General features: G+C 39.0%; 1 protein-coding gene across 2 annotated transcripts in view; it reads left to right on the top strand.

The window, feature by feature from the left end:
• The window catches only part of MCF2 (MCF.2 cell line derived transforming sequence), a gene marked incomplete at both ends in the record, with an annotated part of 83,653 nt that overhangs the window by 19,385 nt on the left and 47,999 nt on the right, over positions 1–16,269 (top strand). Inside the window, 9 exons of one of the 2 annotated variants that reach the window (XM_081222959.1) lie at positions 402–518; positions 2,229–2,378; positions 5,031–5,164; positions 5,471–5,585; positions 8,297–8,416; positions 9,995–10,186; positions 12,028–12,219; positions 13,521–13,692; positions 15,198–15,245. In XM_081222959.1, the coding sequence (XP_081079085.1) occupies positions 402–518; positions 2,229–2,378; positions 5,031–5,164; positions 5,471–5,585; positions 8,297–8,416; positions 9,995–10,186; positions 12,028–12,219; positions 13,521–13,692; positions 15,198–15,245 (1,240 nt within the window). The remainder of the gene's footprint in view (positions 1–401; positions 519–2,228; positions 2,379–5,030; positions 5,165–5,470; positions 5,586–8,296; positions 8,417–9,994; positions 10,187–12,027; positions 12,220–13,520; positions 13,693–15,197; positions 15,246–16,269) is intronic. The other variant, XM_081222960.1, reaches the window with a different exon arrangement.

Raw genomic sequence — 16,269 nt, forward strand, 5'->3', positions numbered from 1 at the left:
TTATACGTTTTTAGAGTTAGGAATTGAGTGCTCATAAATTTTGGTACTTTTGCAAAGATCAGTCTCTCCTGATAAATTATAATTTACTGCAGAAAGCTCTTTTACTTTGTTATGGGCTTAACTTTCTTTCAGAAGGTTGACCATTGACAGTGAAAAATTTTAGATCAGGGAGAATCAGGTGTTTGGGTTTCTGTGATTACTTTCGCTTTACAGAGAAATGTTTTGTAAATGACAGCTGTTATTCCCTGAGGGAAGGTAGTGTATCCAGGTGGGAGGGGATGTACAGGAGAGAATTGTTAGAACCATTTATAAAAGATAACATTCTGCTAAATGAATGCTAAAGTTCATTGTACGGCTGTGCGGAGGGCAGTTAACGGTATCTTTCTTGCTTATTTATGTAGGTTGTTATGCTGAGCTCAGTTAGTGATTTGCTGACATACATTGATGACGGGCAGTTAACCCCTGAGTTAGGCGGCACCTTGCAGTACTGCCACAGTGAATGGATCATCTTCAGAAATGTATGTTTCTTTTGCCCTTACCGTAGAGCCTATAGTTTGTGTTAGCTTTGAAATCTAGTTCTAGAGTTGTTTTTTTTTTCCTCCTTGGGAAAAACAGGGTTCTGGGCCTCCTATTTTCCAAAAACATGTATAATTCAACATCTTGATTTTCTTCCCTAGGAGATATCTAGAAATGATGCAGAGTCACTGAGGATGCCATTTGAATGAGAGGCCTATAGGGAGTAAGGAGATCCTATTGTACCCACCCCCTCCTCTGGCTGTGTAGTAACTTGAAGAAACCAAGGGTTTGGGTTCAAATCCTAGCACTGCTGATTTTTAGGGATATAACTTTGTGCAAGTTGTAAAAGCTCTCTCAGCCTCAGTTTTTCCAAGTATAAAATGGGAAGAATAAGGCTTTACCTCATAGGAATATCAGGAAGATTAAATGAGATTACAGATGTAAAATGTTTGACATTGTGCCTGGCCTATGGTCCGCCCTCAAAAAATGCAAGTAATCTTATTAATCTCATCAGCTTAGTGATTCTCCTGGGGCAGTTAGATTTGTAGCAAAGATGCCTTCTGTTCTAGAAATGTACGAATAGGCAAGGGCCCGGTGCCTCACAGGTGTGAATCTGTCCTATAAAAATCTTTACTCCAAATCCCAGAGATATGGGAACCCTTCTGAAGGAAATAATGATATTTAATTCAATCAGGATTCTGTTTTCCTCATCCTTATTTTCATTCAGCAGTCCTGTTCACTCGTATGAAAGTGTATTGTCAAAATAAGCAGTGTCTTGCCTTTAATAACCTATAAAGCTATAAATAAAAGAGCAGACACATTGAGTTGCATGGTAAACAAAGGGTTTATATGGTCTCTACATGTTGTCCTTCTTTCTCTGAGTCATTGATTTTGGAAACAAAATAAACAACCCAACCTTACTTGACATTTTAGGGCAGCAGAGCCTTTGGGGGTCACAATTTCAAATCTTCCCCAGTACCTGAAATGAACTGTTGTGACTAATATTCCTCTGTCACCTTAGTCCATTGCCTTGTTTGAAATGCTAATACTTGCTCATAAATGATAATAAATATAAAGTGGCTTTGATGTTCTCATTTCTCTTCAGAAGTAAAGTTATTATAAAATAATTTTGCAGTTTCAGAATTTAATAGAATAAGGAACCACTGTGCTTTGCAAGAGAATAAAACAAATTACTCTTTACATGGCATCTTTAAGAAAGAGTTTTGGGCCTCCCTGGTGGCGCAGTGGCTGAGAGTCCGCCTGCCGATGCAGGGGATACGGGTTCGTGCCCCGGTCTGGGAGGATCCCATATGCGGTGGAGCAGCTGGGCCCGTGAGCCATGGCCACTTGGCCTGCGCATCCGGAGCCTGTGCTCCACAACGGGAGAGGCCACAACAGTGAGAGGCCTGCATACCGCAAAAAGAAAAAAAAAAAAAAAAAAAAGAAAGAGTTTTCATTGGTGTTCGAGAAATAAGTACAGAAGTTTAGGTAAAAGACATTTGAGAAGACTTTCTACCTCACTTCAGTTTCTTAGGAGCTTAAGATGCAAAGTTAGAGTTGATTGTCAAGGGCACTGCCAGCTTTCCTCAGCAGAGTTCATAGTATATGTGTTTGCTGTCATACCTAAATGAAAGTTAATACGATTGCTGGTCTAGGTTTTGATGTGCTGGCAGAACTTCCATACAATTAAAAGAATCTTGGGCTCTTTGCAGGCTATAGAAAATTTTGCCCTCACAGTGAAAGACATGGCTCAGATGTTACAGTCCTTTGGAACTGAACTGGCTGAGACAGAACTACCAGATGATATTCCCGCAATAGAAGAAATCCTTGCAATTCATGCTGAAAGGTACCACCTGTTAAAGGTATGTCTGATAGAGGGGACAAACCAAAATTTCCCATGGTCTTTCTTTTGATAGAGACATGTTCAGTGTCCATTTCACACAGATTGCTGGGTAGGGAGACAAAGGAGATATTTATATATTATAAAGCATACTATTAAAAAAAAGAATACTTTACAAGAGGAAGATGTCCTGGATATGTTGAATCGAAAGTGTCCCTTGTTTAAATGGTGCATTCTCTTGAGCAGCTGTTTATTTGTAAATAGAATAGTTTATCAATGATCCAGAATAAGAGATCCACAGTTCTTTTTGTTGCCATGCATTCTGTATCTTATAGAAAGGCCCTCTCATTTGGAAAGCTAGAGTGAGGATCAAGAGGCAGACAGGTGTTCTGTTTCAACATCCAGCAGAGGTACACTGTGAAATGGAGAAGGAGAACTTGATGAGGAGTCAGGAGGCCTGGTTTCTTGTCCCAACTCTGCCATATACTAGCCTTGTGACCAAGCCAAACATTGCTAAATTGATTACAAGCTTTCTTTTCCACAGAGTACTAGTTCTTGATGTCTTCTACAATAGACCATAGCTAGCAAGTTGATCTTACTCTCCTCCCCAGTTGTCTGGAGTGTTGTGTTGTGAAGGATTCCGAGTCACGTTTCAGACAATCACCAAATACTTTTAGATTCACTTTCCCCCAAAAGTTTGAGCATGATCTGAACAAGCACCAGGCATCCCTGTAAAACTCACATCCTTTGTATGATAACAGGCATGCTGGGGGCACTGACAGATACAAGCTCTATGTGGAGGTGACATCATTTTTATGTTAAGAAGAGGAGAGAAATGGAAATTTTGAATCATAATCTAAAAGCAAAACTCTATTCAAGGAAAAAAAGCTCTGTCCCTCACAAGTTGAGTGACTTGGTCATTTGCTTACCCTCTCTGAATCTCAGTTTCCTTATATGTACGATGGGGTTGATGATGATGATGATGATACATGCATACCTTGTAGGGCTGTCGTGAGAATGAAATGGAGTAAGTATCTGATGTATGTCAAACAGTGTTTGACACATAGTTGGCACTTCATAAACAGTAGCTCTTAATGTTTATGTTCTTATTTCGTGTTGGTGGTTGTATCTTGGAACCTGTTCCCAGAAAATACATGGGCACCCAAATTTTTCCTTTAAGTTTCAGAGGGCCTTTGCATCTCCTGAAGGGAGTGATAGATCACTCTTAGATCCCTAAAGGATCAAGATCTTTCTAAGGTTAAGACCTTCTGAATAGAAGTACATGCTTCATGGTGAATTCATTAATCCAAACGTGAAGTAACAGAGTACTCATGGCCGGCAGTGATTGGTAACAATTAAGGAAAGATATGTAACTATATCTGAATATACATTAAATATTATTTGTAACTGTATGCTTTCTAGTGTGGTAGTCTTTATTACACTACTACTGCTTTATTGGAACACATTAAAAATATTAGCAAAATAGAATAGAACAAATTAGAACTTTCTTTTTTTATTGAGGTATAGTTGATTTACAATACTGTATTCGTTTCAGGTGTACAGCATAGTGATTCACAATTCTTAAAGGTTATGCTCCATTTATAGTTATTATAAAATATTGGCTATATTCCCCATGCTGTATCCTTGTAGCTCATTTTATTCATAGTAGTTTGTACCTCTTAATTCCCTACCCCTATTTTGCCCCTCCCCTTCCCTCTCCCCACTGGTAACCACTAGTTTGTTGTCTATATCTGTGAGGCTGTTTTTTTTTTTGCTATATTCACTAGTTTGTTGTATTTTTTAGATTCCACATATAAGTGATATCATACAGTATTTGTCTTTCTTTGTCAGACTTACCTCACTTAGCATAATACCCTCCAAGTCCATCCATGTTGTTGCAAATGGCAAATTTCATTCTTTTTAATGGCTGAGTAATATTCCATTGTATATATATACCACATCTTCTCTATCCATTCACCTGTTGATGGACACTTAGGTTGTTTCCACATTAAATTAGAACTTTCTTTTTTTATTAATTAATTTATTTATTTATGGCTGTGTTGGGTCTTTGTTGCTGCACGTGGGCTTTCTCTAGCTGCAGGGAGAGGGGGCTACTCCTCGTTTTGGTGCACGGGCTTCTCATTGCAGTGGCTTGTCTTGGTTGTAGTGCATGGGCTCTAGGCATTCAGGCTTCAGTAGTTGTGGCACACGGGTTCAGGAGTTGTGGCTTGAGAGTGCAGGTTCAGTAATTGTGGCACACGGGCTTAGTTGCTCTGCGGCATGTGGGATCTTCTGGGACCAGGGCTTGAACCCATGTGCCCTGCATTGGCAGGCAGATTCTTAACCACTGTGCCACCAGGGAAGTCCCTAAATTAGAACTTTCTACCTGTGACAGAAGGAGGCTACAAACCGAGCATGGGGTACTTCTGTCTGTAAAGATCTTATAAAATTAGTGATTGCAAATCCATCTCAATAAGCAGGGCTTCTTGGAGATCCTCATAGCTTTTGGATTCTGTGGTAATGAGGTATTCCTTGATTTTTCACTTATGAAAGCAAAGACCTTTCTAGAACTGCTGTTTCTATTCTGCATGCTGTTGCAGTATGCTTCCTTTTCCCCAGGTCATTCAGAATAGGTTCTCAGCAGGCTGATTCATCCTATTTTGCCTTTGTACAGAAGGATATTACAGCTGTAACCAAAGAAGGGAAAATCCTGCTAACAAATCTGGAAGTGCCTGATGCCGAGGATGCTGTGAGTTCAAGACTTGAAAATCATCAGCAAATTTGTGGTGACTGGCAAACTATTAATAAGTGAGTAGTACTCTTTTGGGTTTAGAGTTACTTATTTTATACCTTTGAAAGGGAATTAAACATTTTTGCTGCTACCTGTTAAGTGTGATATTATTCCTGGACCTCTGGGAATCTGAGAACTCCTTCCTGAGTTGTCTCACAGAGATTAGTTTGCTCAGAGAGGAGGTTCTGTGGACACTGATAGTCTCTACCTGGACCAAATGTCATGGGCTGTGACTTTGCCTATAATTCTTAACATCCAGACCAGGTTTATCTGCATACCTACAACACAAATCATTGTTTTAATTATGACTTTGCTTTGTTAAGATTGCTGACTCAAGTACATGATATGGAAACAGCTTTTGATGGATTTTGGGAAAAACACCAGCTAAAAATGGAGCAATATCTGCAACTCTGGAAGTTTGAGCAGGATTTTCAAGAGGTCAGTTAAAACTTTCCTTGATACAGTGTTTTTCATTATGCTGGAGGTTCTTACTCCTTGATCATCAGAAACAGCCTCACAAGGTGCCCATTTATCCCCCCAGAGAAGTGAAAAGAGGCAAGTGTGAGTGAACGTTGACTTAGAATGAAGAAAACAGCTTCGAAAATGCCAAGACTTCTACTTCTCTGGCTTAAACTCATTTCTTATGAGAAAGCACTTAAGTCCTAACATAGATGACAGGGATAAAGTTGCTATCTACACTGATGTTTGATATTCAAATTTATTTTAGATACAAAATGCTTTCAGACTATGGGATAACTTTCCAAGGAAATAATACCAACTTCCTTCATGATTTTTTAAATACCATATATCTATGCTGACCATATTTAATATAATCTAACAAAACATTTTTTTCTGATCCAGCAATTTATTTTCTATGAAAAGCCTGATGGATGAAATTAAATCATGTTTAATTATACATTATTTAAATGGATATATTAAATATATATGTATATAAGTATATTCTAGTTCCATCCTTCTGAAAAATCCATCCCATATGGATTTATTTTCTTCTTTTCTTTAATGGTCAGCATCCAAGCTTCTCCCAGTCTCTGTCATAGTATTTTCCCAGGGATCCAAGGAAAACTCACTTCTCTCTCTTGCACGTGGTCAGCTTGTTTCTACCCATGAGTGGCTGACTCGTCTGGCAGAATCAGTTGGGGGAGAGGCACTGCGTTCTGGACCCAGGGCTCAGTTACTACCAGCCTTTTCCCTCCAGTGATTCAGATTTTGAAGTGCCGTGCTCTCCATGAAACCTTTCTTCAAGAGAGAATAGGTCAAATTGCTCTTGGGCCTTCCAGATTATTTGTGTCGGTCCCTCCTCCCCAACCAAACACATGCAAAAACAACACTTTTCCTGAACAGACCCATTGCGCCTCTACTTGTATGTTAATTTGCCTCCAGGTTAAATTCTTGTCCTGTGGTTATAGTCTGTTTCATGAAGTCATTATTGCCTCCGATCAGTATTGCTGTTGTTTGTCTTGGATTGTAATCTCACTGACACATCCATGCAGATGGGTTCTGGATATTTAGGAATTAACTAAATAAAGGCTTATTTGGCAATTCAAACTTACAGGAAAAAATTGAATATTCTCAAACTTGAGATACTCTTGAACATACAGAATAGGAATATTTTCTTGCATAATCACAGTACAGCGATCAAATTTTATACATTTACGAATAATGCAATAGTTTTCTAATTATCTGCCATCAGTATTCCGATTTTGTCAATTGACTCAACCATGCCATTTATATCATTTTCCCCCCTCAGCACAGGATCCAGTCTAGAGAGTCAGGTATTGCATTAAGTTGTCATGTGTCTTTAGTCTCCTTTAATCTATAACATTTCCATAGCCTTTCTTTGTCTTTTATGACACTGACATTTTGGAAAAATACAGTCATTTTTTAAATAAAACATTCACCATTTTGAGTTTGTCTGACATTGTCTCATGATTAGATTAATCTCCGCATGACCAGCAAGAATACTGCATAAGTGATGTTTCCTTTGGAGGGTATCACATCTGCAGGTAGATGAGGTCCATCTGCCCCTCATTGTTGGTAGGGGTTTTGATCACCCTGTCAGAGTGTTGTGGAATTTCTCCAGAGTATAGTTACTTTTTTCCCTCTTGCAACTAGTAGACAATATGTGGGGAGAACATTTAAAGCCATGCAAATATCTTGTTCCTCATCAAAAATTCCCCATCCAGTTTAGCATCAATTGATGATTCTTGCTTCAAAGTATGATGGTTGTGAAATGCTGATTTTCACATCTCACTGTAGATATGTCATGGAGTTGTAACTGTTTCAGGCCCACCAATAGGAACAAGAGTATAAATCATTTTGAAGAAGCTAGGAAAATGTCTATCAAGAATGCTGTTTGGGGGAGTTCCCTGGCGGTCCAGTGGTTAGGACTCTGTGCTCTCACAGCTGAGGGCCCGGGTTCAATTCCTGGTTGGGGAACAAAGGTCCCACAAGCTGTGCGGTGTGGCCAAATAAATAAAGGGGGTTTTCAAAAAAAAAAAAGAATGCTGTTTGGTGTTTATCTATTTATTCGGCTCATGGCTTCCTAGTTTTTAATTCATTACTGTTCTTAACTGTTTTGGTGTTTCCACCTGGCTGCTGTGTCCTTGTGACATGTCCAAACATTTTGATCACTTCTTTACTTCCTTGCATAAAGAGATGTTCCAAACTCATCTTATTCCTACTCTGCTTCAGCCCTGGAACCAGCCAATTTCCTGCAAAGCCCCGCTTTCTTTTTCTGGGAAATGATATTAAAGACCAAGATCTGGGTGCTAGGTGTGCTCATTGCTACTGAAGGGTCTTTGTTTCTAGAACCATTCACCATAGAGCTAGGGAATATATATGCATGTATATACACGTCTATATACTTCCATACCTGTCCATATACACATGCCCTTACATGTACATAGTGATCTTTTATAAATCATCAGTACACACTGATGTCTAGCAGGTTAAATTTTAACAGATTAAATTGATTTCTGTGAATAAAATAACTGAAGACATTTTCCATATGTGCGATTTTTCCATATTGATGTTCTTAATTGCTAGCATTTACTACAAAACTTGATAATTAAGGGAAAATGCTTAATAATTTATATGCTTTTAAGACTTTTTCTCCCCCTTATTCTTAGCTCGTGAGTGAAGCTGAACTTTTTTTAAACCAACAAGCAGAGTTGGCAGATGTAACAGGGAATATAGCTCAAGTAAAACAAAAAATTAAAAAGTTGGAAAACTTAGAAGAAAATTCTCAGGTAAGATTACATTTTAGATGTTCTCTATATTTATGGGGTATAATAGTCACATTTTGATGTTTTTTAGTAATATAAACCCTTATTATGATTAATCTCTCATAGCAACAATCTGTATAATTGGTTCAGTAATATTGGTCTATATTCTGTTTTGTTCAATGTGGGCCTGAGTTGACTCTGCAGTTATGTTATGTAGTTGTAACTGTTTCAGGCCCACCAATAGGAACAAGAGCATAAATCATTTTGAAGAAGCTAGAAAAATGTCTATCAAGAATGCTATTTGGCATTTGAAAATGATGGAAACATAATAACATAATTCCTTAAATAACCATCATTTGATATATGCAATTGAACCAAACATAGATTCATACAGATAGATCTGCTTAGCCTTACCAGTTGTGTGACCTTGGGTAAATCGATTTAAGTTTCCTAAGCCTCAGTGTCCTCATCTATACATTGGGGATGTAATGACCTACTTTTCAGAGTGATTGTGAGGATTTATCTAGATGCTGTAGATAAAACACTTAGCACAGTACCTGGGATATATGGATATATAGTAAGTACCCACAAGAGCCAGCTGTCATTGTTCTGCTGGTCTTAAAGCTTGGACTCATGGCTTTAATACTCAGCACATTCTAGCTTTGCTCTCCTGTCTCGTATGTGAGAGTAAGGCCGTTGTTTTTAAGGTGTGTTCTCAGCAAACAAATAGATTTATGGGTGTACCACAAGCATCTAAAAACCAAAATTGAGAGGCAGCAGTTGTGGTGCCTAGTTCTGAAATTGTGCTTGTAGATCTTTGTGATCATGGGGCAACTTACAAATCTTTATGGTATAGGAGAAAGAGAAGGCAAACTGGCTTGCAAACTAGGGAGCTTTGAATTTTTTGTTTGGTTTTTTTGTTTGTTTGTTTTCATCTGGTTTTGTTTTGTTTTGAATAATTTTTAGTTTTAATTGTGGTAAAAGACACACAACATAAAATTTACCATCTTTACCATTTTGAAGTGTACAGTTCATTGAGTGTATTCACGTTGTTGTATAATAGATCTCCAGAACTTTTTCATCTTGCACTATACTGCATGGGGTTGGGGGGCAGTCAGTAGTTGATAGAGTAGAGACTAGGCTGCTGACTTCCCTTTTGACAGGGAAACTCTGTGACGGTCACTTCATGTGTGTAAAGTACTCAGGTAGATGCCAACTAGACCCAATGGGATTTCCAAGACTGAAGTGATATGAAATCCCTTAGCTTTCACTTGGCTTTTGTGTACCTCATTTGATATGCGTGGTTCTGTTCTAAATCTGTACATACCAAGAGGAACAAATCTAATCCACATTCTGGGCAGGCTGGTTAATTTTCTGTTTCTGTGACCAGAAGTGCATGAGCTTCTGATGACATCACTGCCATAGCTAGTGACTGTAACTGGAGGCTTTTTTTGCAGCCAGCAGAAGTATGACAACAAACTGTATATTTGGCAATATCTGTCTCTGGTTCAACCATTTATGCTTGTTTAATTACGTTCTTTTCTCCCCCTCTATTCAGAAAGAGATCATGCAGTTTTTGTTTCCCTTCTTTCTTAAAATCAGGACCTGTTAGCAAAGGCCCAGTTCGTGATATTACATGGACACAGGCTTGCAGCAAGTCACCATTACGCCCTGGATTTGATCTGCCAGAGGTGCAATGAGCTACGTTACCTTTCTGATATTTTGGTGAATGAGATCAAAACCAAACGGATACAGCTCAGCAGGACCTTTAAAATGCATAAAATACTACAGCAGGTAGTGTCATGGGACATGGTGCATTTCTGAAAGAGAAGATACTTTTTTTTTCCTGGGTCCTTCTCAGAGGCTATGGGGCTAAGGTCTGGTATAGCTTTGGAATTAAATTTGTAAGAAGTCTGAAGGACTGAGTTTGATTATGCTTGTTTACTCCGTCTACTTTGCAGTATTCAGAGCAGGTCCAGTATTGTACGAATTTTGGCTTCTGTTCTGAATATTGACATGGTGGTGGCAGTGGCTTCCTCTCTATTTTGGGTCCATCTCTGTAGCCTCTGCCCTGGCGATAGTTTGCAATCAGAACACTTAAAAAAGCCCTGGGGGCATTTTGCTAAAGCCTGACACTCATTCCACATTTCATAGTTACAGCAATAACAAATTAAACAGTGATTGGAAACTATTCCTCCATGGCTTGTGGGTCTGACCCCTTTGATGATTAGGCAGTGAAGAGAAGTTGTGATCGTGGCAGTGGAATGTAAAATAGGGGTATCACTTATAGGCATCGGGTCTGAATGTGAGCATTCTAATCTGTACATCTCCTTCTCTGGCAAGGAAACTTTTATCCTTGTCCTTGGCAATCACTATGCATTTATATTACACTTGATATTTTGCTAGGAGTTTCATATTTCAATTATTGATTTTGGGAAAATAGCGTGCAGCTGAAGTGCTGGTGTTGCGAGAATGGTCAGACACCTGCTGCAGAATGAATTCATTATGAAATGAGTGCAGCACTTCCCAAACTTGGCTGTGTGTCAGAAATACCTGTGGAGACATAGAGACTTGTGGTTGCCAAGGCGGAAGGGGGTGAGGGAGGGATGGAGTGGAAGTTTCAGATTAGCAGATGCAAACTACTACATATAGGATAGATAAACAAAAAGACCCTACTGTATAGCACAGGGAACTATATTCAATATCCTGTAATAAACCATAATGGAAAAGAATATGAAAAAGAATGTATGTATATGTATAACTGGATCACTTTGCTGTACAGCAGAAATTAACACAACATTGTAAATCAACTATACTTCAATTAAAAAAAAAGAAGGGGGGCTTCCCTGGTGGCGCAGTGGTTGAGAGTCCGCCTGCCGATGCAGGGGACACGGGTTTATGCCCCGGTCCAGGAAGATCCCACATGCCGCGGAGCGACTGGGCCCGTGAGCCATGGCCACTGACCCTGCGCGTCCGGAGCCTGTGCTCCGCAACGGGAGAGGCCACAACAGTGAGAGGCCCGCGAACCGCAAAAAAAAAAAAAAAAAAAAAGAAGGGACTTCCCTGGTGGTGCAGTGGTTAAGAATCCACCTGCCAATGCAGGGGACACGGGTTTGAGCCCACAGGGGATACGAGTTCGAGCCCTGGTCCGGGAAGATCCCACATGCCGCGGAGCAGCTAAGCCTGTGCACCACAACTTCTGAGCCCGCGTGCCACAACTACTGAAGCCCATGTGCCTAGAGGCCGTGCTGTGCAACAATAGAAGCCACTGCAATGAGAAGCCCACGCACCGTAACGAAAAAGAGCAGCCCCCACTCGCTGCAACCACAGAAAGCCCACGCACAGCAACAAAGACAACACAAATAAATGAATAAGCCAAAAATAAACAAATAAATAAATTAATTAAAAAACAAGAAGTACCTGTGGAATGCTGTAAAAATATAAATGCCTGGCTTACAGCCCAGAGCTACTGAATCAGAATTTCTGGGGGTAGAAACCGGATATCTTTTTTTTTAACAGCTCTGAAAACAACTCTGATTCACAGAAGCCAGAGCTGATAAACACTCTCCTAAGGGACAAACATATTTCTTCTTTATTCATTCATGGTTTGTACATGTGTGTGATTTGCTCACCAGGCTCGCCAGTGCTGTGATGAAGGAGAGTGCCTTCTGGCTAATCAAGAAATAAGTAAGTTTCAGTCTAAAAAAGATGCTCAGAAAGCCCTCCAAGACATCGACAATTTTCTTGAAATGGCTCTACCCTTTATAAATTATGATCCTGAAGCCCTGCAGTATGAATTTGATGTGATTTTATCCCCTGAACTCAAGGTAAGAGGCTTTTGGGGGCAAGTAAACAAACTTTAAAAAACTATAATTGCATTAGTGTTGTTAAGAGTTTTACTGCTTCACAGGTAACTTTATATCACATTTCAGTTACACAGTTCTCTTAAGGATTAGGGGTTGTATCAGAGCCACTGTTAGGCGTCAAAGAATCCAAAGGCTTATGTTTGCCTTATAATGAAGAGTAATTTCCTTTCTGAGCTCTGACTGCAGTATTTTTAATTTTTAAATTTATTGTTTATTTTTATTTTTATTTTTTTGGCCACACCGCACGGCACACAGGATCTCAGTTCCCGGACCAGGGATCAAACCCGTGCCCCCTGCAGTGCAAGCGCAGAGTCTTAACCACTGGACCGCCAGGGAAGTCCCATGACTGCCTTATTTTTAAACTCTTTTCACATACTAGGAGCTCTCACACACATTTTCTTGTGCATCCTTGGACTAAGGCCCAAAACTGTCCTAGAATATTGGACCCATATCAAGAACACTCTACCCAAAACATCTTTCCTTTGTGCTGCAGTGACCACCAGCAGATGCTCTGGGGACACAGATCTGGCTTTCCTACTCAGTTTGAGGATGAAGAGATGAGGGATGGATCTGGGTCTTCTTGGGGAAGGGGGAGCAGCAGAGGCTGGTGTTGGCAGGGTAGAGAGCTATAGGTTAGTTCAGCACCACCCTGTTGCAGCTGCAATGAAGCCCTGTCTCCACATTATGGATAAGAGCATTTGTGATGCTATTTGCTGCTAAAATGTCTCATTGACCCTTAAGTTTGGAGCAGTATCTAAATCCATTCTTAGCTGCAGATCTGAGGGGAATGCTCCAGAAGATCAGAAACGTGGCGATAACCAAGTGATTCTCTAGCTGCCTCAAATCATCAGTGGCTCTGAGGAACCTTTTACAACATGGTGAACTATAGAATGTCCTGCAGGCTAAAATATAACAAACTACCATGGTAACGCTTAACCTGGTGGCTTTCTCGTACCAAACACGCCTTCTTTTCAGGCCTTGATCCCCTTTCACCCAATGAAGGGTAAATCACTTTATGCAGTGACCTATTTCATGACTGCTTGATAAATTTCTTCTTCAAGTTGCTTTGGCTAAGACCTTCTGGTTTTATAACCATGTGAAATAATGCATTAATCTGTTTCCCATTACTTTCCTAAATTTCTTCTAGTTATATATTAAACTCTATATTAATTTTTTATCTGTCTGAATATGAGAAATGTAATAGGATTTGTAATGACCCCCATTTCAGAAACTATTTCATAGAATTCTTATGCAACCTGCAGGTTCAAATGCAGACCATACAACTCAAGCTTGAAAACATCCGACGTATATTTGAGAACCAACAAGCCGGTTTCAGAAACCTGACTGATAAGCATGTGAGGCCAATTCCATTTGTAGTACCTGCTTCTGACGGTTTGATCAGATCTAGGGAACCATTTTTTTCACTTAAACAAGGTAGAGTATCTTACATTCCCCTTTTCTATCTCTTCTTTCCCTGCTATTGTTTACTTTGTTACTCTTGATGTAAATACTGAACTCATTCTTCAGTCCCGAGAAACTGAAATTTTATTTTTAGCGTCCTTGGTCATGTACAAATTATGTTGCACAAGGCAGGAGTTGTGATAGAGATTATCGTACAATAATTAAACATAGTAGTAGTATAGTATAGTACAGGATGATGAACATCTGGACTGAATTGCCCAGTCTTGCAATGAATATGAACATTATACTAGCATCAAACTCACCCTTTTCTTCAGCAGGTAGAGGAAAGCATATGAAACTGGTATATACACGCATGCATTTACCACTTCTTGGGATAAACTATTACTTGGTTCTTATAAGCTTCTAGTAAGTGAATGATAAGATAGATAAATAATCGAATGAATTGCCTTTTCTAAATAGGCACAGGTAAATTGAGTAGTTTCACTGGTAATTAACTGTTACAAAGTTCATTTACTCATTTTAATCTTTGTAGACTAGTGTTAAACATGTAATATCCATTTCTGTTTTCTACATTCTATGGGATAAAAAGAATTATTGTCACTGTGATGTTGAGCTACTTTGGAAGTAAGATGTCTATTGCCCCAAGGTTTTTCTTGAGCTGCCTCTGGGGCCTTTTAGGGGAAAGAAATTTGGCCTTTGGGACCCTAAGTTAGTTGAGTGGGTGAACATGGCACTAAATTCGGTCTCTTTGATCTGAGAGAATCAGAGACTTCATTAATGATGGGAACTGCTTTGAAAATCAGAGAAAGCCTGAGCCAGGCATAATGAATATAAAAATCCAGCTCAGCCCCAGCATGGATCAGATTAAAACGAGGTGATGAAAGCAGATAACTAGGCTAAGATGATAAAAGTTATATAGTTAATAGTTATTAAATATACAAATATACTCACAAGTAAAACCATGAACAATGCCATAAATAAATTATACTAAGAAGATACTGGGAAAAAGAATAAAAAGAACAAGCAACCAATAGGGGATAAAAACCAATAGCTATGAGAATAAAAATAGAATAGGTTGATATTCCTAAGCAGAAGACAGAACTCAGATTTCTGGCTCCATTCATGGGTTATGTGACCTTGGGCAGTTCACTTAACCTCCTTTGTTGGTTTTGCCTTGGTTTCCTTGTCTGTAAAATAGGAACAATAATACTTAGTGATTTCAAAGTGTTGTTGTGAAGACAAAGTGGAAAAAAATTGTAGAATATAAAAAATACTCAATAAACTAGACTATTCTTTCCCTCATGACTAAGGCCTCTTGGTTTATGGTCTTCTAAAAGCTCAACTCCTCTGAGGGCGTTCTGAAAGCGGCATGCCTCGGGTTGAGGAACAGGGCTCTGAAAAGACTGCCCAAGACCCACTCAAGGCCTTAGTCACTAAAAGTACATTTTGTTTTGTGTTGTTTCATTTTTTTTCTTTCTGATATTCTTATTTAATGGCGTTACACTTTCTTTCTGCAGTGGGAGTTGGATACTCTTTCTTTCAAGCATGTAAACTTTTTTCAAAAGGTACCCATCTTTATTACTTTTCATCAGTACATTTTCTGAGTTTGTGTATGTGTGAAAAACCAGTTTGGCATCTAAAACCAGCAGCAATTCATTCTTGCATTCTGCCTAGGATTAACTCTCTCCTTTTTTTCATAATAAGCATCCATTATTCTCTCAGTACTAAACTTACCTTGGAAAATAACTATATAAAAAGTAGATTATTCCCTTTCATCAAATGACCACTCATAAGACAAAAACAGGAAAAAAACAATTGGCCATGTTAAAATAAATCAAGCTTGCTTTCATTGTAGAGACTCTCTGTCACCCAGAATGAAACTAATTGTTGGGAGTAGCTTGAATTTGCCTCGGTTTAGAACTGCCTAATGTATTTATAAGGAAGAAGGCAGCTTACTGAATAAATGACATGGATGGATAAATGATTTTATCTGTTATCCATCATGATTTCTAAATTAAATCAGAGCATTATTTACGCTACAAACACTGTTCATTTTACCTAATTGGCCTGTGAGTAGTGGGGATTCTGACAATCAGTTCCAAATAATTCTTCAAGACTTTTAATTGCTAAGCCAAATATATAAGATTTGGTAAAAAAATAAAAGATTTGGTCAAATCAATTTTTTTATAAAATAAGTCAAACTGTGTTTTTGTTTGTTTATTTTCATTAATTTGCATCAAATAGAATCTTGTATCTAACACAGTGCCTGGCACCTAGCAAGATGTAGTAACTACTTGCTGAATTAACATTTCATACAGAGGGAAGTTATGGAAGAACATTGTGTGCGAGGGGTAAGATGTGTTTCGAGCTCCCAAATCTGTAGCTCTAGTCTAGATCTTTCTCCTAAACTTCAGAGTCTGCGTTTCCAATTTGCCTCCTTGAATTTACTACCGGCAGCTCAGTCTCAGCGAACCCCAAAACTGATACCATTTCTCCTGCTCCCCTTTCTCACTCATTCCCGACCTCTAATCAGTCCAAAAAACCCACTTGTTTCCATCCGCCCTGCTAGCCCTCACTGCCACTTCCGGA

Source organism: Mesoplodon bidens (genome assembly GCF_964165515.1).
Source record: "Mesoplodon bidens genome assembly, chromosome: X".
NCBI classification, from domain to species: Eukaryota; Metazoa; Chordata; class Mammalia; order Artiodactyla; family Ziphiidae; genus Mesoplodon; species Mesoplodon bidens.